The sequence below is a fragment of the Chlamydotis macqueenii genome, chromosome 18 (assembly GCF_036417535.1).
Source record: "Chlamydotis macqueenii isolate bChlMac1 chromosome 18, bChlMac1.mat, whole genome shotgun sequence".
Taxonomy (NCBI): Eukaryota; Metazoa; Chordata; class Aves; order Otidiformes; family Otididae; genus Chlamydotis; species Chlamydotis macqueenii.
In genome coordinates, this window is record NC_141573.1 from 12,379,663 (window position 1) to 12,407,458 (window position 27,796).

The following is a 27,796-nucleotide window of genomic DNA, read 5'->3' on the forward strand; positions in this document are numbered from 1 at the left end:
TTCACCCCTCCGGTGCTCCCATCCCTCTCCCATCACACGGGGCCGCCGGACCGCCATGGGACCCTCCCGTCCTTGCTGCAGAGCGGGGCACAAGCCGGGAGAGTGGTTTCTACAGCCGCTGCCTCCGCTGCTCTCTCAGCTGCCTGCTCACGACCTTTTCAACCCAAAACTTTCCAGTCATAAATATACCAGCTCATGGCAGAAAACTTGCTTTTCTTCTACTTCTCCCCTGCTTCTCAGAGCTGCTCCCTGCGCCAGCCCCCAGTTGTTTCTCCCCGCTCCTCCGAGATATTTCAGGCACGCAACAAAATCCGCCGCAGCACAAAGACCCCAAAACCCCGGGGAAAGGCTCGGGAAGGACCACGAGCTGCAGGTCAGGCCTCGGGAGCAGCTGTACCTCCTGATCTCCCTGCTTGCCATCAGGGGTTTTATTATTATTATTATTATTTCTTTTTGACAGAAAGCAGTTTGATAAGAACAGTTCCCACATGGAGCCGCAACCCCACACCCACTCAGCTTCCTCCCGGCAGCACGGCCGCGGCGCGGGAGCTCAGCGCTCAGCGGGAGCGGGACACAAGGGCAGGCGGAAAGGAAGGAGAGGAAGAACGAACACAATTTTCCTTTCTTTTTAAAGGCTTTGGCAAACGCCAGGGAAACTGCCAGCAGGGACGCTGAGGTGTCGGCGCAGCACCGAGCACTGCCGGCGGCTTCCCCTCGGGCTCCAGTCATCTCTCCCACTGGGAAACCAGAGCAGGGCAAAGGGGTCCACAGAAGGGTCCATGGGCACACCGGCCCTTGCTCCCCCTGACATCTCGGGTACCCAGCACCGCTGACACCGACTCAGCCTCTTCTACAGATGCAGAAGTTGCACAATTGACTTAAAAATCTGGACTTAAAAAAAAACAACCCTGATTCAATAGGAGGTTTAGGGGAATTTCCTTCCACTCCCCCTCCCTTGCACACGCTCAGCCACTTCTGCCTGCCCCAGCTCTCGCCCGTGCCCAGCCCCGCGCCCGCGGGCTCCCCGCTGCGGGGCACGTGTTCATGCTGAGGTTAAATCATGACTGCAGGAGGGACCTGACGCTGTCACTGCCGTCCTCAGGATCACCCCGCCTGCTAGAAGAGGCTGTCAACACCAAGCCTCATCGAGGGCAGGACAACACCTGGGCTTCCCCCCCATCCCTGCACCGCTTTCCAAGGGCCATCTCTCGGCACCAGCCGCAGCCAGCGCATGCAGCTGGGGGACTCTGGGGATTTCAGCCTCCAGAAACGAAAGAGGATCCAAAAAAAGAAAAAAAAATCATCTGGGAGATGTGCTGCAAGCTGGCCAAAAGCAGGGGCTGTCCAGTGTTTCCCTAAATGGGAAAGGGGCCCGTGAGCATGCCGGGGGCAGAGCACCAGCCACAGAGAGAGACGGCACCAAGCCAGGAGGGAGAGGAGGAGGTTTCCAGCGAGAAGTACGAGGGGGAGAGAAATTCCCCGCTGGCAATCCCCCAACGAACAGGACAGTAAACCGCTGGGGATGGGCTGAGTTCAGGGGTCCTGCAATCGGGTGAAACTCAGAGATGCTCCAGCAGCACCCGCGTTGCCAGCTGCTGCGGGACACACCCCTTCCCTAGGCAGTCATACAAAGCATCTCGCTGCAGGCTGCCAGGCAATTAGCTCTGCCACTCACGTTTCTAAACGAGGACAGCGGAGTCCAAATGTCCTGAACGAGCAGCGCTGGGTCTGCTCCCTCGTACTGACATGCTGGGCTGGGCTAACCCCGCTCGCACGCAGCCTGTCCTCTGCGTGCACCCATACCCCTGCCGCCAAGGGAAAGGGGAAGTGGCCAAACTCTCCTTCCGACAAGACGTGGCCGCTGCCGTTGCACCAAGCCACGCCACAGTAAGAAGTTCGCATGGTGTTCATTGCCGTTATCGCTTCTGCCATCTCCAGACTCCAGGCAGGCTGTCTCCGCTCGCCACCCCACCTTGCACGCTCCCCGGTGAGCTCAGCCTCACCCCGCTGACTTTTTGTTAATAACCCATCTTAATTTGCAGTGCTAGCACCTATAGTAACCACATCAGGTCAGGGAGCGTTGGACTAGATGTTCCACCAGTGGAATTCAACGGCCTTTGTTTAGGAGAAGTTAAAATAAGGTAGAAACACAATCTGAAGTGTTTTTCCTTATAAAGGAACGACAGGAGGTAAGTGCTGCGTGTGTTAACATCAGCCTTTCTCCTTCTGCAGGGACTGGCAGTGTCTGTAAGCTCCAGGGATATTGTTATTCCAGCCAAGAAATCCCAGGGCAGACCAACACAGCCGTGTTTATGTTAGCACAGGGGAGTAAACTGCCAGACCTGAGCTCTGCCTTCTACCTCCAGCCTCCAGTACTCCCAGTTTGGTTGCTTTAAGGACCAGACAGCATTCCTGAGAGCCAAATAAAACTGCCCTGCCGCCTCCATCTAGTGCCCGGGTCCCGAGGGAGCAGAAACACGTGCCTCCACGTATCACCAACACCCTCCCACAAGAAGGACCCTTAGCCACTTTGCAGACGCATGCCGTTGCCACCAGCCCCAGCCCTCCGGCTGCAGGCCTGCGCATCCGGGGGCATCTCATCTGCAGCTTCGGCTCCACTTCTCTAGGCGGTTTCCAAACAAGTCTTCTCCGCAACACTCGCTTGTAACTCGATAGAGCGTTGCCTGCCAGCTGGAGGACGGACAGCTATTTCACACACCGCAGAGACGTGCTAACAGCCCGAGCAGCGCTGGGCGCTCGCCCAGACCCAAGGACTGCGACCCGATGCAGAAGCAGGGCTGGGCTGTCCCCGTCCTTGCCATCCCTGCCACAGCCCGGGCACCCAGCGAGGTCTGCGAGCGCGATGGCAGAGGCATGCTTTCCTGCAGCTCTGGTGAGCTAGGCATCGTGAAAGCAGCTAGAGGATGCTTTGCACGTAAGCAGTCAATTACTTGGAGAAAGAGGTGCCCACTTGATTGCTTGCCAGCCTGCAGACAGATTTAAGACACACAGGAATTGAACCTCCGGTCCAGATATCACTGCGGCCAAGCAGGCCACCTCCTTTCCTGGCCTCAGGGAGAGCCCCTGGCAGCACAATAAAAGGAGTATTTAGTAAAGCTACACACTGGCTTGAAAAAAAAACTGGAGGATGATGAGCCATTTTGCAGCCAAGCTTCACATAAACACGTTGATAATGATGTTCGCATCAGAGCTGCAGACGAATGGGGCTGCGCGGCAACAGCAGGCCTCTCTGTCTGCCTCAAGAAAGCCCCTTTCTTGCAACGCACATGTTTAATCCCCGATCTGTGTCTGCTGCCAGCCACGTTCATACCAAAATCTGCTCACCTCATCTATCTTCTGTATATCCACAGATCGAGGTGAAGCGGGAGCACAGGCACAATTGCAGGGCTCACTCGCAAATTCCCCTCTGTTCTCTGCTGTCCTGCTCTTCGGTGAAACCTCCGTCCTGCCTTCGTTAAACACCTTCAACAGAGCTTAACCCACAGATGGGGGCCAATGGGTCACACAGCCACAGCACCCTCACGTCAGATGTGGCTAAAAGCATCAGCATTTCGTAGCTTAGATGAGGCCCATCTGAATCAAACCCTTGCACACAAAGACCCATTTTTCCACCCTCTCCAGGGGACACATCTGTGCCCCGCTGTCTCTCAGGGCAGAGAGGCTGGGGGACATCCTAGCACTGACAGCGTTGCCCCATGCTCACAGAGACCCTCCTGCACACCACATCCCCTCTGCGCCTCTTGGAGAAAGGCTGTCCCAGCTCTGCTCTGCAGACCAGGAACAGCCTCACCAACCCCGCCAAGCTGCTCATTCCCTGAGATACGAACACAACGGCATGAGATCATCCTTGGTCTGCTGAGGATGACATTCGGTTCGGGACACTTGGATTCACTTTTAGTCATGTTGGTGCAGGCCCAGAATAAAGCCTGCAGCCTTGTCTCTGTTGGATCCATCCTGACTTGGCTGTCACTTCGATTTGCATCGCTCAGCAGCTTTGCTGATCGCTTGAGAAAATGCAGGTTTGTGTGGCTCATCTCCACAGCCATCCTGACTGAAGATTGATGAGCTCCTGGTCCCTGAGCTCAGTCAACTGTGTGTTGCCTACAGTCAGCATCACAACTGCACAAGAACATAGACACGCTCGCCCTGGCCGAGGAGATGACAACGTCAGCAGAAGTCAAACTCCTGTAAATGCCCTTGTGAAGACACTCCACTGAATTCAAAGAAACAACCCTTGCTCCTCAGTTATTGCTGCCACTGCTGGCCAGCTACAACCTGCCAGGATTTTTACGGCCATTGCTGTGCAATAACAAACATTTTATTAAAACTACGGAGCGAGCACTCCACAGCCGCCTTCCACAGCGATGAGCTGGGATCCCGGCACAGTACAAGCTCTGCAAAGCCTTCCCTTCTCGCTTGCAAGGCACAGAAGCGTGGGAGTTGAACAAGGATCAGTATTATCCACTAAACCACAGGATCAGCTTGCAGGAACTGGCAGACTGGATTGCTTCCAGTCTCTAAAGAAGGCAAAAAGTCCAGCCCAGTTCTCGCATGCCAGATATCTTGAGCATCTGCAGACTTGAGAATGCGAAGACAACCCATGCCCGTCCGCAAAACCGGGCGGTCTCCCTCTGCGCATCCTTAGCAATGCGTATTACTCACAGACAGAGTGGTTCTATCAAACAATTCTCTTTATTTTCCTGAATTAGGCATTAAAAAAGCATTTTGAATGCAGTGCTTTCTTTCTGCTTCTAGCTAATAGAGAGAAAAGCTGGCAAAACTCAAGGAAGGCTCACAAAAGAACAAAGTGAAGTAAAAACTTCATCTTATAAGGAATCAGGGACTGGAACCAGCCGCAGCCTCTCCCCATAAGGCACAGCCCAAGGTTTGCCAGGGAAGGTCTGACTGGAGGTTGCATTACGTGGCGGAACGGTGGTCAGCAGCAGATGAACTGGGCATCTCCGAGGGGGAAACACCCCGAGCCAGACATGGGTCTAGATGCCTCACACCATCTTGGGCTTCCTGAAAAGTTTCCCATCCCAAACACAGGGACTTCTTTGCATCCCATTACCGCTCTTGATCTTCTACTTGATGATAACTCTTCTGTTCCCCCACATCCAAAGAGAGACTGGATGGCTGTCTGTCTTCTATCGCAAGGGATCCCCCAGCCCACACCAGACACCAAGGGTGAATTTCCAGCCCCAGCAGTTAGACCTGTTAGGCATTTACAGAATTACTGGGTCTGTGTTTCCTGAGGGAGCTGCGCAGCTCTCCTGGAGCTGCGGCACTGGAAGGTCCCGTAGGAGCAGCTGCAGCATCATTCAGCAAGCTTCCCAGAGCTCAGTTCTGAGGACAACAGAATGTCCTGGCCTGGCAGTGGAAGAGCCCCACCATGCATTATCTGTGCTTTTGCTTCCGCTCCCCTCTGACCTTCACACCCCAAGCTGGAGGCTCCTTGCAGCCAAGCCTGCAGCGAGCGCTTTCGCAGCTTGAGCCAAGAGAAGTCCCTGTGGATCACAGCCCGTTGCTGCATTTGTTGTCAGAAAAGCAGAGTGTGTCAGAAATCAGTAGAAGGGCAACGGACTGTTATTTATGATCCAGATTTATTGCTGCTCTCCTTCACCAGAGCCCCTGGAAATCCCAAGTGCCCTGGGTTCAAGGCAAACCCACTACACACAGCTCCCCAAATCCCCCCCTTCTGCCTCTCCGCTGTCCCGCTCCACCCGGTCCTCAGGAGCTCCCAGAGGTGTGGCATCCTCCTGTGCCTGCCAGCACGGAAATAAACCTCAACTCCTCCGCCTTCCTAGAGAGAAAAACCCGATCGTGGTGCTGCAGGCCGTGCAGGTCCAGCTCCTGCTACGGAACCTGTGGAAAGTTGCGTCTGCAGGAGGGGGTTAGGAAGGCACAAGGAGGTGAGGAACTTCAGCAGAGCCACACAAGCAAGTCAAAACTCCTGAGGATGACCTTCGCTGTGCAGGCACCCCAGCCTTGCTGGCTTGAGCCTCTCGCTGTGCCTGAATCGGCTCCCAACAACTTCTTCAGCAGCAGGCACCGGGCTGACCTGCAGCCACAGCACGCGCCCCACAGCGGGATCCCCACGGCTTCGCTCTGCCCGAGGTGGCTCCCATCCCGCCCCGCCATCGCGGGGCTGGCGAAGCTCGTGGTGCAGCCCCGCGGCTTGCGAGGGGCTGTCAGCAGTTTGCGGATGGCATGTCCCGGCCCCATCTGTGAAACGGGGATGTTTATGTAACCCAAGTAAAACGCCAGCGCAGCAGGATTGCGAGGGAATACGCTCTTGGCTGCTGGAGTTCGTGGAGTTCGCAGACCATGTGACTCGAGAATCTGCCCTTAACTCTTAAAACCCAGAGGGCAACTTCCTATCTAAGGGAAAACAGCAAAGTCCTTGCAATGTCAGATATTCCTGTTCACAACAACAGATCCAGCTGATGAGCGAGGTATTCCATCCAAATGGCTGCTTCCAGCGCTTCCGGAGAAAGACCAGCTCCCTGCAGAGCAAACGCTGCGTCTCTGCTGGAAACACCAGGTTTGTCGGTTGTTTTTGAAGCCGTTTCTTTTCCAGGCCAGGAAAAGGACTGAAAAGCAGCCTGGCTTTATTGTTTAGGTTCATGCAATGTGAATGAGAGGGCTATGAAAGGATGCTTTTGATGGGTTATTTTGATGATGGATCTGACGTATCTGCTCAAAAAAAATATCATGCTCACTTGTGAGCAGAGTCAGCCTCAGCGAGCAGCTTCACAGATACCAGCAGCCCTTGACGTTCATTCGCCTTCCTAAAGACAAGAAAAAGACTCATGCCACCCGAGAGGCAACGAAGGGACAAGTCAGGGACCTGGAGGCCAAAATCTGAAGTGATCACAGGAAAACACGTGGCAGTCCCCAGAAGCTGAGGACCTCGCAGAGAGGAGGCACACAGGGTCCAGGTGGAGCTGGTGCCCCCGAGCTTCCTGCACCATCTCCGCTCAGGCTGCCACACTCCGTGCATCCCACAGGTACCGCTCACCTACAGGGTTTAACTGATTCCTATTTCCTGTTCAAGCAGAGGAGGAAGCGTGAGAGACAGCTCCATTAACTCAAACGGCTTCTCCCAGGCAGCCAGAGGCAGTGAGGGAATGGTCCTGCTTCTGCCGGTCCTTCCCGGCCATGCGGGACCACGCATCGGCTCCCGAGGGATGCAGGTATGGAGCTTGGAGAAGCAGCAACCTGAATTTCAACTCCAAACACAGTGTGAACTTCTGCTAACGTTCTGGTAACTTCTGCCCCCTAAAGCTGTTACACTGCCTCTGGATTTTAAGCCAGCAGCAGCGAAATTTGACGGTAAAAGTTTATGCTTCGGATACATTTGTATGTCAACGGCTAGCACTTTTTATTTCATGGGAAATCTGTCAGCAGAACGTCCTGAGCACAGCCAAGGTGCCTTCGAGCAGTACGTCTGGCACAGAACCGGATTTCCCACCATTTATGCTGTGCAACGCTCGCTGCTGCCAGGGCACCAAGGGCGCAGAGCAGAAACGGGGCTGGTGGCCACCGGGAGAATGCGCAGCCTGGTACAAGGGGAGTTTATCCAAGAAAAGGAGTAAGTTGCTCACAGGGTCTGGCAGATGAGCAAGGCCTGGGCGAGCAGGCAAGCCTGGGCTTCACCAGAGATGGAGCGGGGTCTGGTCTCTGCTCTCCTGCAAGAGGAAACACCGTACGCAGCGAGAGGAGGGGGAGGAAGGCATGGAGCCAAGGAAGGGAGAGCTCAGACTGAATCCCCACCCCTTCTGCTGCAAAGCCCTCCCAGTATCCCTCCCTCTGCCTCCCAGGTCCTTTTCTCCAAAAGGCTCCATCTTCTCTTCCCCCAGGCCTGCACTGCTCCTGCCCATGAAGTTGCCTTGCAGCCCTTCAGCCTCCTCAACTGAAGCACCGCTGCATCGCCTGCCCTTGCACATCCCCTTCCTCCACCCCTCGGTCCCCGCACCGCTGGCCGTCCCCTTCTTGCCTTCGTGCAGGGCAAGAGTACGTTTCCTCTCCAGATGCACACCAAGGACCCCCTCTCCGGGCAGCCTTGAGACAGCGAGGGGGCTGCAGAGCAGCACCAGAAGCAAGTAGAGGACACCAGAGGTGGCTCTGAACCAGTCTGGGGATGAACTATGAGAGAAAAGGCCAGGTTTAGCAACCAGCTTCAGAACAGCGCCAGGCGCACGGGTGGATCCGAGCCAAACAAAGGCCAATGCCACGACACACCTCTTTGGAGCAAAGCATCCAAACCAGGTATCTCAGCCAACACCAAGGGCACTACCCAAGATCCAGCAACGCGTCCCATGTTCTCACAGCACCACCAGCAAGTAGCCCAAGCACAGAGCCCAGCACCACCAGTTACACCAGTCTGCTGGAAAAAAAAAGCTGATGAGCAATGGGGAGAGCGCCCTGGAGCCCAACCGGCACTTGAACAGGTTGCTCCAGTGGGCGTCCCAAAGGGTGAAGAGGTACAAGAGGAGGAACCAGGAACAGTCTTTCCACACGGAAACGACGCCTGCGGCACTTAGCTCTCACCGCAGAGGGAGCGGGGAGGGAAGGGTTTCCTGGTTCGTGGCCAGTGCTGCTGTTCCTCTTGTGGAGGATGTGCCTTCCCCAGGGTGTGTTTCAACTGAGAGCACGAGACACACCATTTCCACAGTTCACTTTCCCTCTCCACCCACTGGGAATTTTTCACAGTTTCTGGGAAAAATAAAAAAAAAAACCTCACACCTCAAAACACAACCAACCAACTGCTCACCTGCCATTTCCAGCAGGGCCCCCTTCCCTGGAGAGCAGCTGGCAATGCAGATGTCCACCAGCCCTTTTTATGCAGCTGAAGTTGGGTTCAGTCAATTCTCCACTTGAACCTTTGGAAATCCAAGGGAGGAATGACATGGTAAATATTTTAGGTGCTGAAGACCACCTCTTCCCTGGCCCAACGGTTCATCTGCCCTCAGGGTTAGCTGCTTTGCCTCTCTCTTGATAAATCAGCGAACACAAACACCAGCCCTCCTGGTGAGCCTTTCCGTAGCAGCGGCTCTCGCCCTGTTGCTCCAAGTGCCATCAATCTTGCGGAGCCCAGAGAAGCCACAGGGGAGAAGGAAAGCAATAAAGCAAAACCGCTAAATGCTTCATGGTCGGAGAGGGGAATCAAGGGGACAAACTGGGGGAAACGGCAGGCCCACACCACGAGAGCATCGTCGTCTCAGGGGTAGAGGGGGCAATGTTTGAGGGCTTTGATTGGCTGAGAGAGCTGGGGCTGTTCAGCCTGGAGAAGAGGAGGCTCCGGGGAGACCTGAGAGCGGCTCCCAGTGCCCAAAGGGGGCTGCAGGAAAGGTGGGGAGAGACTCTTCAGCAGGGCCTGGTGTGACAGGACAAGGGGCAATGGTTTTAAAATAGAGGGAGGTAGATTTAGATTAGATATGAGGAAAAAATTTTTTACACTGAGGGTGGTGGAGCCCTGTCCCAGGTTGCCCAGAGAGGTGGTGGATGCCCCATCCCTGGAAACATTCCAGGCCAGGTTGGACGGGGCTCTGAGCAACCAGATCTGGTTGGACTAGATGACCTTTGAAGGTCCCTTCCAACCCAAACCATTCAGTGTTTCTATGATTCTATGATCTAGCTGAAGGTCATCAGCAGAAGACAGCAGGGCAGGAGGAGCAGGTTTATGTCCCCTTCGCTCTCCCTGGGGAACAGAGGAGAATCAGATGGCTCTTGGTACTGAGCAGAGCAGGGAGGAGCCCCCTCCAGAGAAAGCTGCCTGCACTTGCCAGGCCTGCGGTGACTAAGGGCTGGACATCCCGGCCTGGGAATAAATCCCATATTCTCACTCTCTGGCTTGTGCTCCCCAGCAGAGATGGATCCAGTGAGAACGATTCGTGTCTCCAGCCTGATGTTCAGCTATTCCCCAGCCCCACGTCTCGGATCAACACCAGCCATTTCCTCCACCCCACCGGAAGCCTCATCCCACCCCATCCCATCCCATCCCATCCCATCCCATCCCATCCCATCCCATCCCATCCCATCCCATCCCATCCCTGCCCCGCACGGCACTGCTACTGTCTCAAAGGGGTCGAATTCCCGGCTTTGTCATGACAAACCCCTCGCAAGCAGAGGATCCCGAGGTGCCTATGAAAAGCGGAAAGTATCTGCCTCATTTTCCATATAGGAAGTCAGAGCACACGTGTTAAATGATTTACGCAAGAATACAGAGCGATTTAGTGGAAGAGCAGGAAAAGGCCTCCAGCAGCCCAGCTTCTCACTGCCACAATCATTCCCTCCCAGCGCCGCTTAAATCCTGACTCACTGGTAAATACAAGCTGTGCCAAAAAGCGGATCTGTTTAGGAGAGGGGCACCCAGATGCTTTTAGCAACGTAGTGAGAAATACCTAACCATTTTCCCCTGAATAAAATCCCTCCATACACGCACGTATCGGAATTTACTGACATCCTCAGCAGTTATTTGCCTTTTTATGGCAGCCCCTTGCCTGCTTTTGGAGGTGAAATCCAAGCCAGTGGGCACAGGAAGCTCCCTGGGAGATCAGCCCGTGCTGGGCAGGGGGTGGGCGATGGGACCGCGGGCAGAGGTTTGGGGCAGGGGACACCATCACCTCCCAGCACCAGCTGGCCGCCTCCAGTCCCCCTGAGCCAGGGTTTGGCAGGGAAAGAGGCAGCACCCAGTGCATCCCCTCCCCTCCTGCCCGGGGTGGGAGCCGGCGGACAGCCCCCTGCCCCTGGGAGCACGGCACACATCCAGGCATCTCAGCTTCCAAAGGCTCTGCATCCCTGCCCTGTCCTGGATCCAGGGGTCCCACAGGCTGTCACATCCCTGCCTGGCCCAGGGGCACCCCGTTCCCAGCCCTGATGCACCCCTGGGGACAGGGATGAGTCACTGGGAGTCAAAGAGATGTAAGACTGAAGCCTCTGGGGATGATGACATCCATCCTTAGCCCACTGGAAACTGGTGACCAAGATCACTGGGATACAGCTGCTGACAACCTGACTGGAAACGTGGGATTTGCAAAGTCAGTCCAGGGGCCCCTATCATGCAGCCCCAGCAGGTACATACTTCTCAGAGGCATTCAGGTGGTCAGTGGAGACAGCCAAGATGCTTTTTATGCAGGGATCCCCTCCACATATGTGCTAAAAAAGCATCAAGGAGTTCCTGGAGCTCTCTTTACAGTGTATGGGCTTGCAAAGGCCAGCTGAAGCGCTTTAAAAAGCCTCTTCTCTCTCCTTTACAGGCAGTGTAGTCAAGGAAACAGGTCTCCGGACTGGGAACTGGGAGATGTGAGGCTGATGACTTGTCCAGTCCCAGGCATTCACTCCATCTCTGTACAAGTCATCAGGACCTCAGCTCCAGCTACACTCACAGCAGGCATCGCCCAAAAACGCTGACCGGAGCTGGGGTCCCTACAGCGCTGCCACAGCAACATCAGTGACAGGGCGGTCCACACAAAGCACTCCTGGGCAGGAGAAAGCACCACCATGGTCTGGGACGAGCCTCCCAAGCCAGGATTCCCGCTAGGCCAGGCAGCAGGGGACCGGCAGTATGATGCTCTGTGTTTCCAGCACTGCTTGGATGAGAAGATCTTGAAAGCTCTTTGCTTACAGACTGAGCAGAGCCAGGGACCAGCTGGTGCAACAGCTGATGGACTGGTCAGCACCAGATGCTTCTAAGGAAGGTGCAGAGATACAGACCTTCACATGGGGCCAGGCTGCTCCCCTGATCTCCAGTAGGGACCTGCCCAAACCTCAAAGTCCATGTGAATATCTCAGAGACAGCAAAATGGAAGGAGCCCATGCCTTGCTGTAGCACAGCACAGGGACAAAATCCCAGACCCGGGCACCGTAAGCAGCCTTACTCGCACCACTGTGCGGCTCTGCCCAGCACAGTCTGATGGTGAAGCAGAAACAGGCCCTGGGCTCAGAGCCTGGGGCTTAGTCCTGATCCAGGCTTCTCAACCTGCAGTTTCACACCACTGATTCCTCAGTAGCTGCTTTCCAGCTTCCTAGGTGTTCCTCAAAGCAAGCATCCCTGCCAAGCACTCAGGACTTTAACTCTTTCAATTCATCCTGCTAAACCACCCAGAGGGACTCAAACGCACACTGCCCTTGACCAAGGCTCCGGATTCATCACAGATGCTCAGCCACTGCGTCCCTCCACCCCCTGTATGCTGGGCAGGTCCCACCACTGCAAGGGATCAGCCGTTCAAAAAAACACCCAGCACCTACCGAGCGCATGCCCTGGCCCCGAAAACCCCCACATCAGCCTCCCTCCTCATCTTCAAGTCTTGCCCACATCACCAAAGCCCCTGCTCCAGCACCATGACTAAGGACTTGAAGCACGTAGCCCTGGAAAGAAAAAGCATCTGAAACTAATAAAAAAAAGCACATCTTGCACTCATCAGGACGGAGAGCAGAGCATTGCATGCAGGCAAGCAACGCCAGCTGGCAGGGGGTGGGCTGCCAGCACGGGGCTGTCAGAGGCCTATGCAGATGCTGCCCCAGGTTGGGGAGCCGTGGAGGGGGAGTCCAGCATGCGGGGAGTCAAGCGGAGAGGAATTTCTGAACATATGGACCAGCACCTCCATCAGCAGCCACGCCAGAGGGTGCCCACGCTGCTGTGCCTTGACCCCACTTCTCCAAACCCAGCGGGATTTTTGAAGAATCAACATTTCCAACAACAAGAGAATCAAAATATGAGTATTTCTCCGCTCCAGTGCTCCAGAGATCAAACTTGGTTGTCTTGATGGTATGATTTAATTTTCCAGATCAGACAGCCAGGAGAGGAACGCAAACAAACCTTTACTTCCACAGCTTCAAGCGACAATGTTCCTGCCAGTTCGTGGTCAAAGCAGCGACCTGGAGATGCTGCAGAGCTAACGGCGAGCTCCCCCACAAATCCTGCATCAAAGCTATCACACTTATCACTCCTCAGATTGGTTTCACCGGAAGTCAGAATGTGCCCCAAGAACGACTGCTTTAGTTTAAGGTGTCTGGTAACAACGTAACCACAGAATTCATACAGACCTGTTTGTGTAGAGCCAATGTCACGTGGACGCAGACCACGCCAAGGAAGAGGAAAAAAAAATTACATCTTCATTTTGATAAAATAAAGACTTTTTTACAGCGAGATCAATCACTGGAACAGCCTCCCCAGGGACATGGTAGAGTCCCCATCACTGAAGTTTTCAAGATGCCATTGAACATAGCGCAAGATAATCTCATCCAGGCTCCCTTTGAAAGGGATTCCCTTTTGAAAGGCTGGACCAGGTGATCTTTGGAGGTCCCTTCCACCCTGGGCTCTTCTACGATTCTATGAAAAAACGCACTTTCAGGTTTATTGCCTGCTTATTCCTTGTAAAACAAATGCATTTTATTCACCTGTAAAATCATCCTCCCCCAAGCCACAGACCAGAGCTGTTTATAGGTCTCTAGCAACACTCTTGGCGTCAGCGTCCCATCGCTCTTTGGAACGTTACACTGAAGGGCTATGTCACCCCACCTGCCCCTCAAACAGCAGCTCCCTCCAGCAGCAACGGCTCACGTGTCAGGGACACCACACCCGGGTGCCAGCGCAGGACAAAAATACAACAGCAGCCACCTGAGGTGCTAGAGGAGAGGCAGAGAGGGAACCACATCCCACCCAGAGGCCACCTCGGGGAAATCAATTTTCAGTGTTGGTGCTTAGGAAGGAAGCTGCCCTCGCAAATAGCAGTCGTTGGGAAGAAGCAGCAGGCACAGCCCAAGAAACTCAGTGTAAAGGGGTTGTTGTCCACGGACATCAGCTAAGCGTGTACGTAAAGGACGCTGTCTCCATCGGCTGTTCAGAGCAGCCATCACACACTAGTAGTCTGGGTGGAACAGCTTCAGATCCCACACACACACATCTGTTTTAGAATCACAGAATGGTTTGGGTGGGAAGGTGTAAGGGTCGGTCAGAAAACCAGTATCGAAAACCAGTATTGTCTCAACCTTGTCATCGAGGACTTCCAGGCGGACTATGGACTTGATCTGGCCTAAAAGTTAGGCTCACAACTTGACATGAGTTGCTGTGAGCAGCCTGCCTGAGATGCAGTTGTTTTTTTTTTCCTCCTGGGAACAAAACGGAGCGGTTATGGACAAGGCCGACTCTGGCCTAACAACAAAATGTACAACATCCTTGAAGCGGCAGACAGAGTGGCGCAGAGGTGCCACGGCTCATCCCTGTTGTCAAAACTGGCAGAGATAACCGTGCAGCTGCTATCGAGGAGGATGAATCACAACTGCTGTCTCAAAAACAACGGTGAGAAAGTGTCCTTTAACGGAACTTTGCTAATTATAATGTACAAAAAAAAAATACTTCTATCCTAAGGGCCGAGAGCAGGCGGAGATCCCCGAAGTAAGGAGGAGCAAGGTTTGCCACTTGGCATAAAAGGTCGACCCCTAACAACGAGACCCCCGAAGAGCTCTCCCCACCAAGGATCGACATCGACATCAATCGTGAGGACCGGCAGGACGCTGCCTGGACCTGGGACCATAGGGACGCCTTGGACCCGCGGTGGTAGCTATTATCTTCTTTTTTTTTCCCCTTCCCTATCTTTACTTTTCCTTTTCACTCCCTTTCACCTATTGCACGCCGCTTTACGGGCAAAATAATAAAGTTTGTGCTGTTTGATTGAAACCAACCCCTTTGGCGTGTTCACCGTAATTTTGCACTTCGAGATCGCATTAAAAGGACCATCACGAGTCCCGAGTGGGCCGTGACAGAAGGGACCGTTAAAGCCCACCTAGTCCAACCCCCCTGCCAGGAGCAGGGACATCTCCAACCAGATCAGGTTGCTCAGAGCCCCGGCCAACCTGGCCTGGAATGTTTCCAGGGATGGGGCATCCACCACCTCTCTGGGCAACCTGGGCCAGTGCTCCACCACCCTCAGTGTAAAACATTTCTTCCTTATGTCCAGTCTGAATCTCCCTCCCTCTATTTTAAAACCATGACCCCTCGTCCTGTCACAGCAGGCCCTGCTGAAGAGTCTCTCCCCACCTTCCCTGCAGCCCCCTTTGGGCACTGGGAGCCGCTCTCAGGTCTCCCCGGAGCCTCCTCTTCTCCAGGCTGAACAGCCCCAGCTCTCTCAGCCTGGCCTCACAGCAGAGCTGCTCCAGCCCTCTCAGCATCTGCGTGGCCTCCTCTGGACCCTCCCCAACAGCTCCACGTCCTTCTGATGTTGGGGGCTCCAGAGCTGGACACAGCGCTGCAGGGGGGTCTCACCAGAGCAGAGCAGAGGGGCAGGATCCCCTCCCTCGACTGCTGCCACGCTGCTGGAGATGCAGCCCAGGATGCCGTTGGCCTTCTGGGCCGCAAGGGCACATTGCCGGCTCATGTTGAGCTTCTCATCCACCATCACCCCCAAGTCCTCCCCCTCAGGGCTGCTCTCCATCCATTCTCCACCCAGCCTGGATTTGTGCCTGGGATTGCCACAACCCAGGTGCAGGACCTTGCACTTGGCCTGGTTGAACTTCATGAGGTTGGCACGGGCCCACCTCTCCAGCCTGTCCAGGTCCCTCTGGATGCCATCCCTCCCCTCCAGCGTGTCGATGGCACCACACAGCTTGGTGTCATCGGTGAACTTGCTGAGGGTGCACTCTATCCCACTGTCCATGTCGCTGACTGAGACGTTTAGAGACTCACAACTCCCTTTGCTGCAGTGTCAGAACAGCTTCGCGTTCCCAGCTCCACCTCTGAGCTCCCCCACGCAGGCAGGCACTGCTGCGATCCCCGCTTTGCCTACGGACAGCCTCAGTGCAGAGACCCGAACACCAAAAATCCAAAAATCAAAGGGGATGGGAGCACAAATGCCTTTTCCCAAAACCTTACACAAAATCTGGGGCAGAGCAAGAAATTTCACCTCAATTTTCTTCGGTGTAAGTCTGCTCCTAAAGCGGGACTCGCTGCCCGTCAGGACCTGCCCAACCGCCCGTACGGTGCCAGGGTCGGGCCACAGAGCCCTGAGCCCGACTACAGCGCGCGCAGCATCAGGCATGGCTGCTCTCTAACCAAACACTCTGTCCATCAGTTACAGCTGCAAGTACCGCGTGGAGAAGCCAACGGGACATCAATATTGGGCTTCTGAGGTCATTAAGGCAACAGAAGACATGTGTTGACCCAGACATACTTCCCTAACTACGTACTTGCTCCTAGTCAGCATTATGGTATGCTGGACCTTGGAAGTGCCCTGACTTGCATGAGAAACGTCCTCCCTCACCCCAGCAGCATGGGAATGGGAGGCTCCGAGCCGTCCGGCAAAGCACAAAGCAGGAGAGCAGGCAGCAAAGGAGCTCCTGCCACGGGGTTAGCCAAGCTCAGGAGAGTGGTGTCGAGACGCGTTACCTGTGCTGTCAGGCGAGAGATGAGTTGTGCCTCAGCGGGGTTGTATTTAATGGGGATGAGCAGAAATTCCAGCAGGTTTAAGAGCAGACGTCAGGAAATGGATAATGCTTCATACCTCAACATGGCTCAGACAACTGCGGGAATGCATCCGCTGGCCAGGCAGCCGAGAGCGGGCTGGGAGCCGCACGGAGCACGCTGCGAACGCAGCCAACTGAGAGGCAACCGCGCAGCCTCGGGAAACCCAAACCCTTCCCTGGTAGGGGGCCTGCGCGGACCTACTGTTAAATGAGCCAAAACCCACCGCCGCAACGGATCACTACAGGGCACCTCGGATGAAGGTAAACGCTCGGGCAAGAAACTCGGGTGAGAAACTGCGGGCAGTTTCTACAGCGCATAGCACTCCAGCCCACGGCCTCACGGAACAGGGCATCGCACGCTGCAGCAACGACGGGGGTCAGCACCAGGCAGGGACATGGACAGCAGAAGCGGAGCTAAGGACAGGCCAACAGCCACCAGCAAAGGCAGGACGGGCGGGAAGGTGTCCCGGGTGCCAGGGCTGGATGGACGCAGTGGGATGGAACAGGATGCAGAACCATCCAGACTATAAGTGCCCCATCTGATGTGCCATGCGAGCGATGTGCTGCCAGCCAGAGAAAAAAGAAAAATGCCTAGTAAAAGGTGTCTAGCTGTGAGAACACCACTGGAGAGAAACATGGCAGGCTTTCATCTGCCATTTCCTCGGAATAACAGGGACACTGAGAGACCTGGGACAGAAAAAATAGCTGGAGCGACTGGAAACAACCCCAACCCCTCTGCCCTGCTACAGCCATTTTAAAGATGAACTTCTGTGAAGAAAAGTGAAGAAACAAGCACTTTGCCTCCCAGAAACCCTTCACACCTCCAGCATTCACCTAAAGGGTCCCTGCTGTCCTTTCCCGCTGCCCAGCGGTGCTTCCCGGGCGGCTGAGGACCCTGCGGATGCGCTGCCTCCACGCAGCCACTCCCTGCGCAGGCTCCCAGAGCTGCACACCGCGAACAGGGGCCATCTCCTCGCTGCTCCAGTCGTGTAGGCGCGCAGATGTACAAAACCATGTTACGCTCTGTACGAATACGCACACACAAACATAGCCAGAGTGGATTTAAATCTAACTGAAAAATTACGAATGATCGCCGACGGGTTAATAAATGATTCATCCTTCTGCTGGAGCTGAGCAGCTTGCCTTCCAGCACCCACAGCACTCAGCTGCCCGCTGCTGGGCCCTGCCTAACACATGCCACTCATCCCAGTCAGGTGTTACAGCTACGACTCATCATTTGTTAACTCAAAAAAATCTCATTTCACAGTGCAATTTTAAAGGTGACGTTAATAATCTACCTGGCAGATCAGACCTCCTCACCCGTCAGGGTTGCACCCATCCTGTCACCCCATCATCACCATAACAGAACCCCCACTGCCCAGGGTGCTGTGGGCCCGTCCTTTCCTTTTAACAAGAGGTGAAGGGCCCCATGGCATCAGGGATTAAAGCTTTGTGGAAAGATCTGGACGAGCCAAGAGAGGCGATTGCTGGGGAAAGAAAGACAGGAGAGCCATCTCCAGGCCGCTGCCACCAAAGCAAGCAGAGCAGAGCAGAGCAGCAGAGGTGAGGAACACAGCAGCCCCAAAAACAGCTCCCTGGCCCCAGAACCGTGGGGGAAGGATCCCTGGAAACAAAATAATTTAGAGCTAAGGCTTTTCTTTTTGTGTGGTATTAGGTTGCAGAAATCTGTGGGAGATGGTTTAACCAGACGAAAAGGGACCAGCAGATGATATGAGATTGTGTTTCTTGTACCAGCACCCACAGGCACCCCTGAGACTGGTACCTCGTTACAGAGACCAAGGAAGACCCTCACTGCCGGCAGTGATCCAGTCGCAGAGCTCCAGCATCACCTCGCACCTCTGACGCCTTCCCCCGAAGCACGAGGTGCCTGTCATCCTCAGAGAGAGGATCCCGCAGCGGGGACACCGCTCTGCACAGGAACGCCTGAGCTCCCCCCAGGCAGAGGAGACCCCGTGGGACATGCCGAGCTCCAGCAGCTGTGGGGAAGAAGCCCTCCAAGAAGAGGCCAGGCCCAATTCCCACCAGCCCTGGGGTGCCCTCGCCCCATATGGCAGCCCCACACTCCGCTCGGAGTCAGCCATTCCCACCCACAGCAGACTATTAATTAAAAGCATGTTTAGGGCCAGAGCAGTGACGGGATGTGGCCCCCAGCGCTGCACGGATCTGCTTTCATCTGAGTCATCTTTCGGTTAGTCACCAAAGCCAGGGCCCTGCGGCCGCTGCCCCGTCCCATCACTGGCTGCAGCAGGGCGGGGGGCCTGGGCCAGGCTGAGCTCTGCCCCGGCTCCTCTCCTCCACCAGCGTGGCAGCGCCAGCACCCGCGACCCCGTGAGACCCCCAGGGACACCGGCTGGCACAGCATGCACGTGCCGGCAGCCGCAGGACCACTGTGAGTCGAGCGGCTCGCCCTGTGAATCCGTGCGGGACCTGGGAGGCGACGGCGTGACCCAGCGATGTGGTCACTGTTGTGCACAGAATGTCCTGGAGCCCAGTTTTCCTCTGCCCCCACGCAGGGGTTTTGCATCCCCTCTGCCGCTGCCCCGCTGAGCGGCTTACCCTGCCTGCACTGACCCTTCCAAGCCAGGGTCTGAGGGGAAGACTCAACACCAGCCCTTCTACCACCTACTCCTCCATCCCAGATTTCATGCCGGAGCCGCGGATCAGAAACGCTGCAGAGCTGGCATGCACAGCTCCGGGGTCCCGTGGAGCACACAGCCCACCCTGTGCTCACGCGAGGGCAGGGTGGGTTGTGCTCAGCATCCCACACCAAGCCCCAGCACCGCTGGTCGCCTGCACTCTTCTTCCCCATTACGCGTCCCTGGGTGCTGCGCGCCTCGGGAGCAGGCGATGGTCAGCCTGGGTATGAGGGCTCTGGGCTTCTCACAGCAGCTGAAGGCAATGTGCAGCTCAAAGGCTGAGAAAAACCCACCTTTGAGACTCTTCCAGAACAAAGAGCCGCGGATCACACCACTAGGGAGTCCCCTGGCTCACCAGTGACCCTCTGCAGAGCCCCCCATCACCTCTGTGCGGAGGACGGCGGATGTAACAGGAGATGTGAACGGCCGAGCCACAGTGGGACCAAGCTGTCCCTGCGCAGCGGAGGCCTGCATGCAGCAGCAGAGGCCATCCAGCCCCAAGCCCTGCACCGCTGAAACACCCACCGGGCTCTGAGCTTCCAGTGGCTCTCAGGAACGCCTGGAAGTGGCTCAAACCTGAGGAGAAAGCAGGGATGAGAAGATGCCATCTGTGCTCTTCAGAGATCTGAGGAGCAAAGGATGCTCCTGCAGGTAAGCCCTCGCCCAGGGCACCGGGTGCTCCCAGCACGTCCCCAGACGGGGCCCTGCAGGTCTGGCATGGGCCAACCATGGGAGCAGCTTTCTCTGGCCGCGGTTTCGCTCCACCCTGGCTTGAGCGTTTCCTCTCATCCCTGTGGTTTCTCTCCCAGAGCCAATGCCCAGCAGCCGGCTGGGAACACCCAGGAGAAGAGGCCTGGCACTGCCCGGGGCTGTGTGCCGGAGGGCAGCGAGCTGCACCGCGCCACGCGGGGCGGGAGGAGGGAAACCACCGTGGGGCTGCAGCATGATTTCGGCACAGACACCCCCTCCCTCACCTTCCCTCTTTGATCCGGGCTGTCCGGTTCACGCATGCAGAGAGCGAGCCTCGCGGGCGATGCCACGCCGCCTGTCCCCTCTCCCCACAAACAGCCGCGGTCGCAGCCATCCCAGATGCAGCTTGCTCCCACATCGCTCCCCGATGGCTCGGCGTACGTGGGAGCAGCTTTGGGAACCGCTCAGACATGCACCATTAGCCAGGATTTGCAGGGAAGCTGGGGAATTAAATGGAGTTATTCATTCCTCCGCTTACCACCCTCCATCCTCCCCCCAACCCGAAGGCCCCGACGCGTGGCCAGCGAGGCGAAGCACACGCTGGGTCACCGGCCACCGGCTCCGGTATTCCGTGAGGAACGGCGGCGGGACACGCAGGCAGCTCCTGCCCAGCCAGGCAGGATGGGAGGGCAGAAGCCAGGGGAAGATACTTTGGCAAGCAGAGCAAGCTCAACCACAACACACACACGCGAACTCAGGAGCCAACCTTCAGAGCTGAAATGCGTCTCCATGCCAAGAGCTCGGCTGTTTTCCTCCCTCTTCCCGGCTCGCAGCTCTGAGCTAACAGGCTCAGCATTCATCCCCTCGCGCCGCGCGGCACATGGGAGCAGAGGCGGGGGGAGAGAGGCTCAAATGAAATCCAGACCTAGAAAGCAGTTTCTTTTTCCCCCCTGCTTCCCCCTTCACGCCCCCCCCCAAACCCCCTCCCCCGCCCCGGCTTCTGCTGGAACCACCTTCTGTCTAGAGGGCTCAGGAGGATGGGAAAGGAAAAAAAAAAGAAAAAGTAATGCAGAAAGGAAGTGTTGCAAAAAAAAAAAAAAAAAGAAAGAAATAAAGGAATCAGCTGAAATCCACCCGGAGCGGGGCTGTTTCTCCTCTTAAAGTGCAGAAGCTGCTGGAAAGGTAGGAGGGCAGAGGCAGAACAGAACATACGAAAAGATCAACAGCCTACCTGAAATCCGGTCCCTCTCCATTACTACGGGATATATTTAGCATCCGCGTGTCACGGCCGTCCCTTTTTTCGGTGGCGTCCCCTTCTTTCCCCCACTCTCCCTCCCTCCTTGCCTCCTCCTCCTCCTCTTCCAAAAAAAGCTCTTTGTCTGGTCTAATTTCTTCAATCTGTTGCAATCATGAATGCATCCAAATTACCACATTTCCATGTGCTGATCATATGTTTGTGCCCCAAACTGAAGTAGCTTTGTCTCTTTGAAATGAGAAGGAAGAGCGAGAGAGGAATAGAAAGGAGGAAGAAAAAAGAAAAAGGGGGTGCATGACCCAAAAAATCCCGTAACTCCCCAAAATGCTCCAGCAGGCACAGGGAAACTGGAAATCCCGAGTCCTCTGTAAAGCAGTCTTAAAGCTACAGCACGCGAGTGTCCAGGGGAACGCTCCAGCCTCCACAGCTCCCTCTTAACATCCACAGGAGATGCTGAAGGAACTTGGCTCCTCGCAACGACAGAGCGAACAACTCATCCAGCTTCTCAAATCTCTCCCTGCTTCCCCAGTCCTATTTTCCTGCTATTTCCTCTATCCCCTCCTCCTTTCTTGGCTCCGGCATTTTAAAAGCGCACAGATCCCGCGTGTTTCCCCCACCCTGCCAGGTCTGAAGTTTCGATTCATGCATAAACTATTCGGGCTGATGAAGGCTGACTTCATTCCCAGCACAGCATCATGGGCCGCCGCTGCCGCTGCGATGAGGCGGGACCCCAGCGCCGTGCGTGTTTACTCGCCCCGCGCAACTCGCCGGAGAGCTTCACCGCCGGCCCTGGCACCAAGCCCCCGCCTCGCCTTCCTCCCCTCCGGAAAGCGGCGATAAGGGGAGGATTTCTGCAGCCAGCTGGAAAGCGATAGTGAAAGTCTCTGCCCCGGGCAGAATCCCTTGGTCTCCTCCTTGGCTGCGGAGTGGAGGTGGGACTGGAGAGCCGTTTTCCTTTCCCGCGATGCCAGGGCACAGGGGTACAGAGGGAGCGGGGCAGCCCTGCAGAGCCGGTTGTCAGATCCTCCTCTCCCCGGCCGGGACGGAGGGATGCGCGGCTGCAGCTGGGCCGGCCCATTCGGAAACTTCCACTTGGCCGAGGGCCAGGGCAGGCAGCAGGGACGCCATGTTAGCACCTCCGCCGAGACGCTGCCCGCGCCGCCCCGCACGACCCTCCCGCCTCATCGGCTGCCGGTTCCCATTGACGGCGCGGAGCCCGAGTGGCCCAGCCGGCCGCGGGGGCACGGCCTCCGTCCCCAGAGCTGGCCCACGAGCTGTTCCTCCCACCGACAGACGCTAGCCCGGCAGGCACGGCTGCTGCGCAGGCCAGGTGCGCTGGCAGGGCCCTCGCGTGCTCAGCACGGCACGCGTGATGCTTTTTGCCCCAAAATGCTCACAGTTCACGTGGAAAATCACAAGTGTGATAGCTGTGAAGGAGCCTGGCACTTCCCCCCACGGCACGGGCAGGAGGAGGTGATGTTTCCCATCTGGATGAATGAACTTCCAAGGAAAGACTCCAGGCGCTGCTGGGACCTTTGGACAGCTGGGACCTACCTTGCATTGCTTCTCAACATGAAAAATCCCAGCAAACGTGCGCATTTCCCCATCCAGTGGCTGATGGGGAGTCACTGGCACCAAAGCAGAGGGAGGGACATCGCTAACGCCAAGCGACGGGGTCAGGTCACCACTCCCACTGCACCAGAGATGGTGGTGGGAGGCAGTTCAAGGATGGTTCATCCGTTAGGGAAGCTTCTCTCCCATTCCCAGTGGGCTATTCCCTGGGCAGGCAGGTTTAGATTCCTTCCCAAATTCCTGTTCTTTCTCTGTTTGCCATTAAAGCTCTGTATGTTCCCGCTGCCAGTGCCCAAGGCACTAGAGAGGAGACAATAAGCAATGTTTTCCCAGGCTCAGACCAAAACCACGTTTCCTGCCCGAGACCTCGAAGGTGCTGAGCACAAAGCAAGGACCCAGGGGAGCTGCACAGCCCCACGCAGTGCGAAACCCAGTCCCCTACCTCCACCAAGCAGCCTTTATTGCCACGCTCCTCACGCTGGAGAGGAAGGGAAAAGCTCAGGGGAAGTGTCAAGAAAGGAAGAAGGTGAATAGAAAGGAAGAAGGGATGGGGACAGCACAAGTTTGCAGACTTTAACCCATGAGGATCCAGGTGATCAGGAGGGACAAAGCAAAGGCATCATTTCTCTTAGGGCAGATCACCACGGGGGACTCCGGGAAGTGAATCCAAACAGTGATTAATGCAATCGAACTTTACATTCATAAAACCTCCAGGCAGATGCTCTCATTCAGACTTCAAGTCCTCAAGCAGATGTTAATGGATTCACTTCGAAGGTGCAGTTGCGTGCACTGCACGCGTTCGAAGCAGTGCTCAGAAAGTGCTCCTGCCATCGCCCCCAGTAGCAGTGGCACTGGGGCGTCTGCGTTTGAGAGGGATGGGTGCTCGGCCGCGCCGTGCCCGGGATGCCAACACCGAAGTCTGGTCCCTTCGGAGGTGCGGTTCCAGAGACCTGCATGCTACAGGGCTGGGGTCCCCCATCCTCCTTGGGTTTTGAGCAGCTCACCAGGCGCCTGTTTAAATGGGTACTTGGCAGTCTGTGCACCGTGCAAGTCTACAGAGAAAGAGAAAACAAATTGCACTTGCTAATACCCCCATTAAAAGGGCTGGGGGGGTAGCCAAGCACATCTAGGGTTTGGGAAGGGGACAAAGGAGACTCTCCCCTGGCTGGGGCTGTTTGCTGGAGGTTCAAGACCCCCCCAGGGCTGCCTTTTGGCAGAGCCAGGAGGAGAGGGAAGAGACAAGAGTACCTTTTAGGAAACCCCCGCTATCTGCTGTAAAGATAAACCCCATTTCCATTTGCAAACAAGAAGCCGGAACAAAACAGGGGCCTTGCTCCGCCGCTGCCCCGCTGGCACGGGGGTGCACCCGCTCTCCCTCGCCCCACCTTGCAGGTTTAAACATTCCCGGGAGCGGCAGCCAGCAGGAAGCACTGCCAGGTGCAGAGAAAGCTAGGAAGGAAATCACAAAAAAAAGAAAGTAAACCAAAGCCTGCTCCAGGCTCAGTTTGAATTTTCTCTCTCCCTCCTCTTTCCTAGGCTGACCCGGCAATGGCCAAGCCCTTTGCTGAGCAACAAGCTGCTTGCTGCGCATGAACACGTAGATGAGCAGGGAAGGTGCTGTGAAAACAGCAGAAGCTCACCCCTGACCGTGGACACGTCAGAGCCTGGGACACCGGTGGGCAGCCGGGAGGGGACTCAGGCCTATGGCACCATCGCAGCCGCAGTGCCTGCATGCATTCAGGTCGATGCCATTTGCAATTCCTCATCTCTAGGTTTACGCTGCGATTGCGTTCCTGTGGCATTGCATCTGACAGAACTGTTATTTTCTTTTCTCCCAGGTTCCCAGAGCCACAGCTGGCCACTTCCACCACGCTTTTAGCAAACCAGCCAGGTATCACCTCACAACCCCAGCCCTGCCGCGGAGCGAGCTGGAAGGGATGAACGCTGCAAGCCCGTGCAGGGATCAGAGGTTCAAAGTGCGTTGACAAAGGTGCTGGGAAGCAGCCAGAGCAGCCAAAGCCCTCCAGGGCCTGGAGAGGCAGGAAAAATGGGGATTCAACTGGTTCTTTCACCAGCTCAGCTATGTGCAGCGCTGGCGAGCTGGGAGGAGGGTGCAAAGGGGAGTGCAGCGCGGCGGAGCGGAGCATACCTACATCACATTGTGTGCAGTGAGACATTTTCACATGGGGAAATACAGGCCCAAACGCAAACAGTGCCATCCATTATATTCCCTCTGTGCCATTTACCTCCAAGCTGGCCCAGCCAGCAGCTGACAGTATCCGAGGCTCCGCTGACTGCCCCGAGAACCTTTCATTTACATTTATATGAGCTTTGAGGATGGGGAAGAAAGAAAATGCTGCTAAAATTCTCCTTTTCATTTAAAAAAAAAAAAAACAACAAAAACTCCAAACAAGCCAGGGAGATGCCCCTCTGTTCAAGGGAGGTATTTATCCTCTGAATGCCGCTGCCCTGCTCTTTGCCAGCTACTTTTTCTTTGCCTCCCCACTCCTCCATCCCCCTCCCCCAGCTGGGCAGGCATGGAGCTGCCCTGCCCTGGACCGCAGCTCATGGTTGCTCCACATCTGCTGCCAAGCGCTATTTTGACCCTTCCTGATCATTTCTTATGAAAACCTGTGTTTGTTCAACACAGGGGAACACAGATCCTCCCGAGCTACTCCTGTTCCCAAGCCAAAGACCGTGCCCAGGCCGCAGGGCTCATCGCAGCCCAGAGCGTGTATGGCAGCTGCCACAGGGGATGGCTGAGACAGCAGCAGCGCATCTCCCCTCACGCCCCGAGCCCTCACAGTGCCCTGAGATGATGCCCACGAGTCTCCCTCTGTTCACCCTGTCCCGTGGAGGGATGTATCTTTAAGGAGAGCCCCTGTCCAGGCTGTCCTCCACGCTGGCTCTCAACCTCTCTGCCTGAAAGCCTCAAACTGCCGGAAATCCCTTGCATATCCTCCCCAGGCTTTCTGCTGGCGCTTTCACACTCATGTGCTGCAGTACGAATAGCAGCTGGCAGCGCAAAGCGAAAGGCGAGGCAGGAGGACTGGATGCTCGCCCTCCCGGGAGAGCACAAGGCGTCTCAGATAAACCTTAACTCTTCCACCATCCTGCACTTACGTTTTCCTTCCCGGACTCCTCCCTGCCATCAGTTTTGCCTTCTCAACGTGTTGTCTCCCCCAGCTCACTTCTCGAGTCCCCAAAACAGGGGGGTTATCCTGTACCGGGAGGTCTGTGGTCCTTCCCCACCCAGCAGTTGCTGGGGGAAAGCCGAGTTCCCGGTGGCATTACTGCATTTGCTCTTCTTTCGAACGCCAGCCCTTTGCTCTGCGCCTCGGCAGGTCACTGCAACAGCTCCCACCTGGCAGAAGGAGCCATCGAGGAGCAAAGTCTTCAAGAGAGCGACCACCCCAGGTCTCAGCAGGCAGGTTAAAGGAAGGAAGATCGCACCAAGCCCTGCAAACACCTTTGGGAGGTGTCTGTCTTTTTCTTCTGGGCTTATTAAATAAGATGGGGCATAGTTTGCATTGCACACCGCTCCCCTCCACCGTCCTCAGACCACCTTGCCCCAAGGAGCTGCAGACCCACCCCAGCAAGTCCAGCTCCCGGCACCTCGCTGGTGCTACAGCCGGCTGAAAAGCTGCACGGCTTCTGGGCACGTTACACCTGGGCAGTGCGGGCTTGTGGAAAGCAACGCTCTGCTCCTGCGTGTTGAAGCAGCTTCCCTGGTGCTGAGGGCAGACCTCATCCCATGACAGACCTGCTGAGATCTTTGTTTCACCTTCCTTAGGAAAGCAGCGCGTAAACACAGGGACTTTCAAAATATTGCTGTCTGTGGAGCAATGACAGGCAAGGGGCTCTCTTGCACGGATTTCACTCTGTTACTGTGCTGCGACCCAACGGAGAGATGCTGCCTTGGTGTGATGCAGCTGGAGGACACCCCTGTTGCCTCCTGATTGCTGAAGAAGGGCCAGTCCACTGAGGGAGAGAAAACGCTCCAGAACTGGGTAGCAGATTCTATTTGCATTTAGCAGCAGAATCATTCAGACCTGGACGCTTCTGAACATCATGACATGCTTTGACCAGAAATTAAACTACAAAAAATGCAAGCCCAGCAGGGACTGCTCCACAGAGTCAGTCAATCGAGAACACCTCTTGCTACTGGTGCTTTCCTTTGACTTCGTGCATTGCTTTCATGGCTACCAAAATTTAGGCAGAGAGGCTTCACGCTTTGCAGGTCAGCCCTGAACATCTACAATGCTTTATCCACTAGCCCAGCCGCAGAGTTGCCTCACAAAGAAGTCATCTCTCTGCAACAAAGGGCATGAAAAGCTGAGCTCCTGTCTCTCTTGCAGTTCCAGACACAAGATAAATATAGCAAGGAGTAAATCGGTGCTCTCTGCCTAAGGTACAATTAGGGGGTTTGGTAAACACTAGCCACCGCCGGATGCGCCGGCCTCGCAGGCTCAGAGGATGCCTGTGGTGGGCAGCCGGGGCTCGGGAATTTGCCTCTGTCCACGTGATGAGGGACACCAGACTCGGAGGGGAAGAGGGAAAGTTGAGCAGCCACAAGCTGCTCTGCCAACAAGCCCAAGAGCAATTTGCAAACTGACATTTCAGCAACAAAAAGATGGAGAAAATAAACAGTCATGGATTCAACCAAGAGAAATGTGACCACACACAGCTGCTGAGGTAACCACCACTGCGTGAGCTAGCACATACAGACCAGGTCGAGACACACCAGCCCTCCTTCCTCCATCGTTTTGTTTTTCCCCTGTTCCTGAGAGGAAGGGTGCCAGACCCCCACTCACACTTCCATAGCTGTCCCACTCCTCCAGTGCCCGTTGACGCTTTGGCTGGAAGCGTGTCCTTTCACTCCCACCAGCCCCAGGAGGGCTCCTCCCCACCTGCTCCATCAGCTCCTGTGTGGGCACCTCGGGTCAGCCCCATCCCAGCACAGCCATTGCCCTCGCAGGATGCGGCTGGGGCTGCAGAGGTGATAACAAATATATTTCTCTCTCTTCCTCCACACTCTTCTAGAGGACTGTTTTGTTGTTTGTTTTTTTTCCCTCCATCCTTCACAATGTGCTGAGACAAATTAGATAAAACCATCTTCCACTGTCATTGCCCTTCC

The 27,796-nt window shown here is 55.7% G+C and overlaps 1 protein-coding gene across 3 annotated transcripts in view; it reads right to left on the bottom strand.

Annotated features, from left to right (window-relative positions):
• SEPTIN9 (septin 9) overlaps window positions 1-27,796 on the bottom strand; it is a 137,498-nt gene that overhangs the window by 77,833 nt on the left and 31,869 nt on the right. The window contains exon 1 of one of the 3 annotated variants that reach the window (XM_086762157.1): window positions 21,064-21,148. The exons of 1 other annotated variant lie outside the window; for it this stretch is intronic. In XM_086762157.1, coding sequence (XP_086618283.1) covers window positions 21,064-21,085 — 22 coding nt within the window. In that variant the 5' untranslated portion in view covers window positions 21,086-21,148. Of the gene's footprint in view, window positions 1-20,598; window positions 20,714-21,063; window positions 21,149-27,796 lie in introns of those variants that run through there. One more of the 3 variants, XM_086762154.1, reaches the window with a different exon arrangement.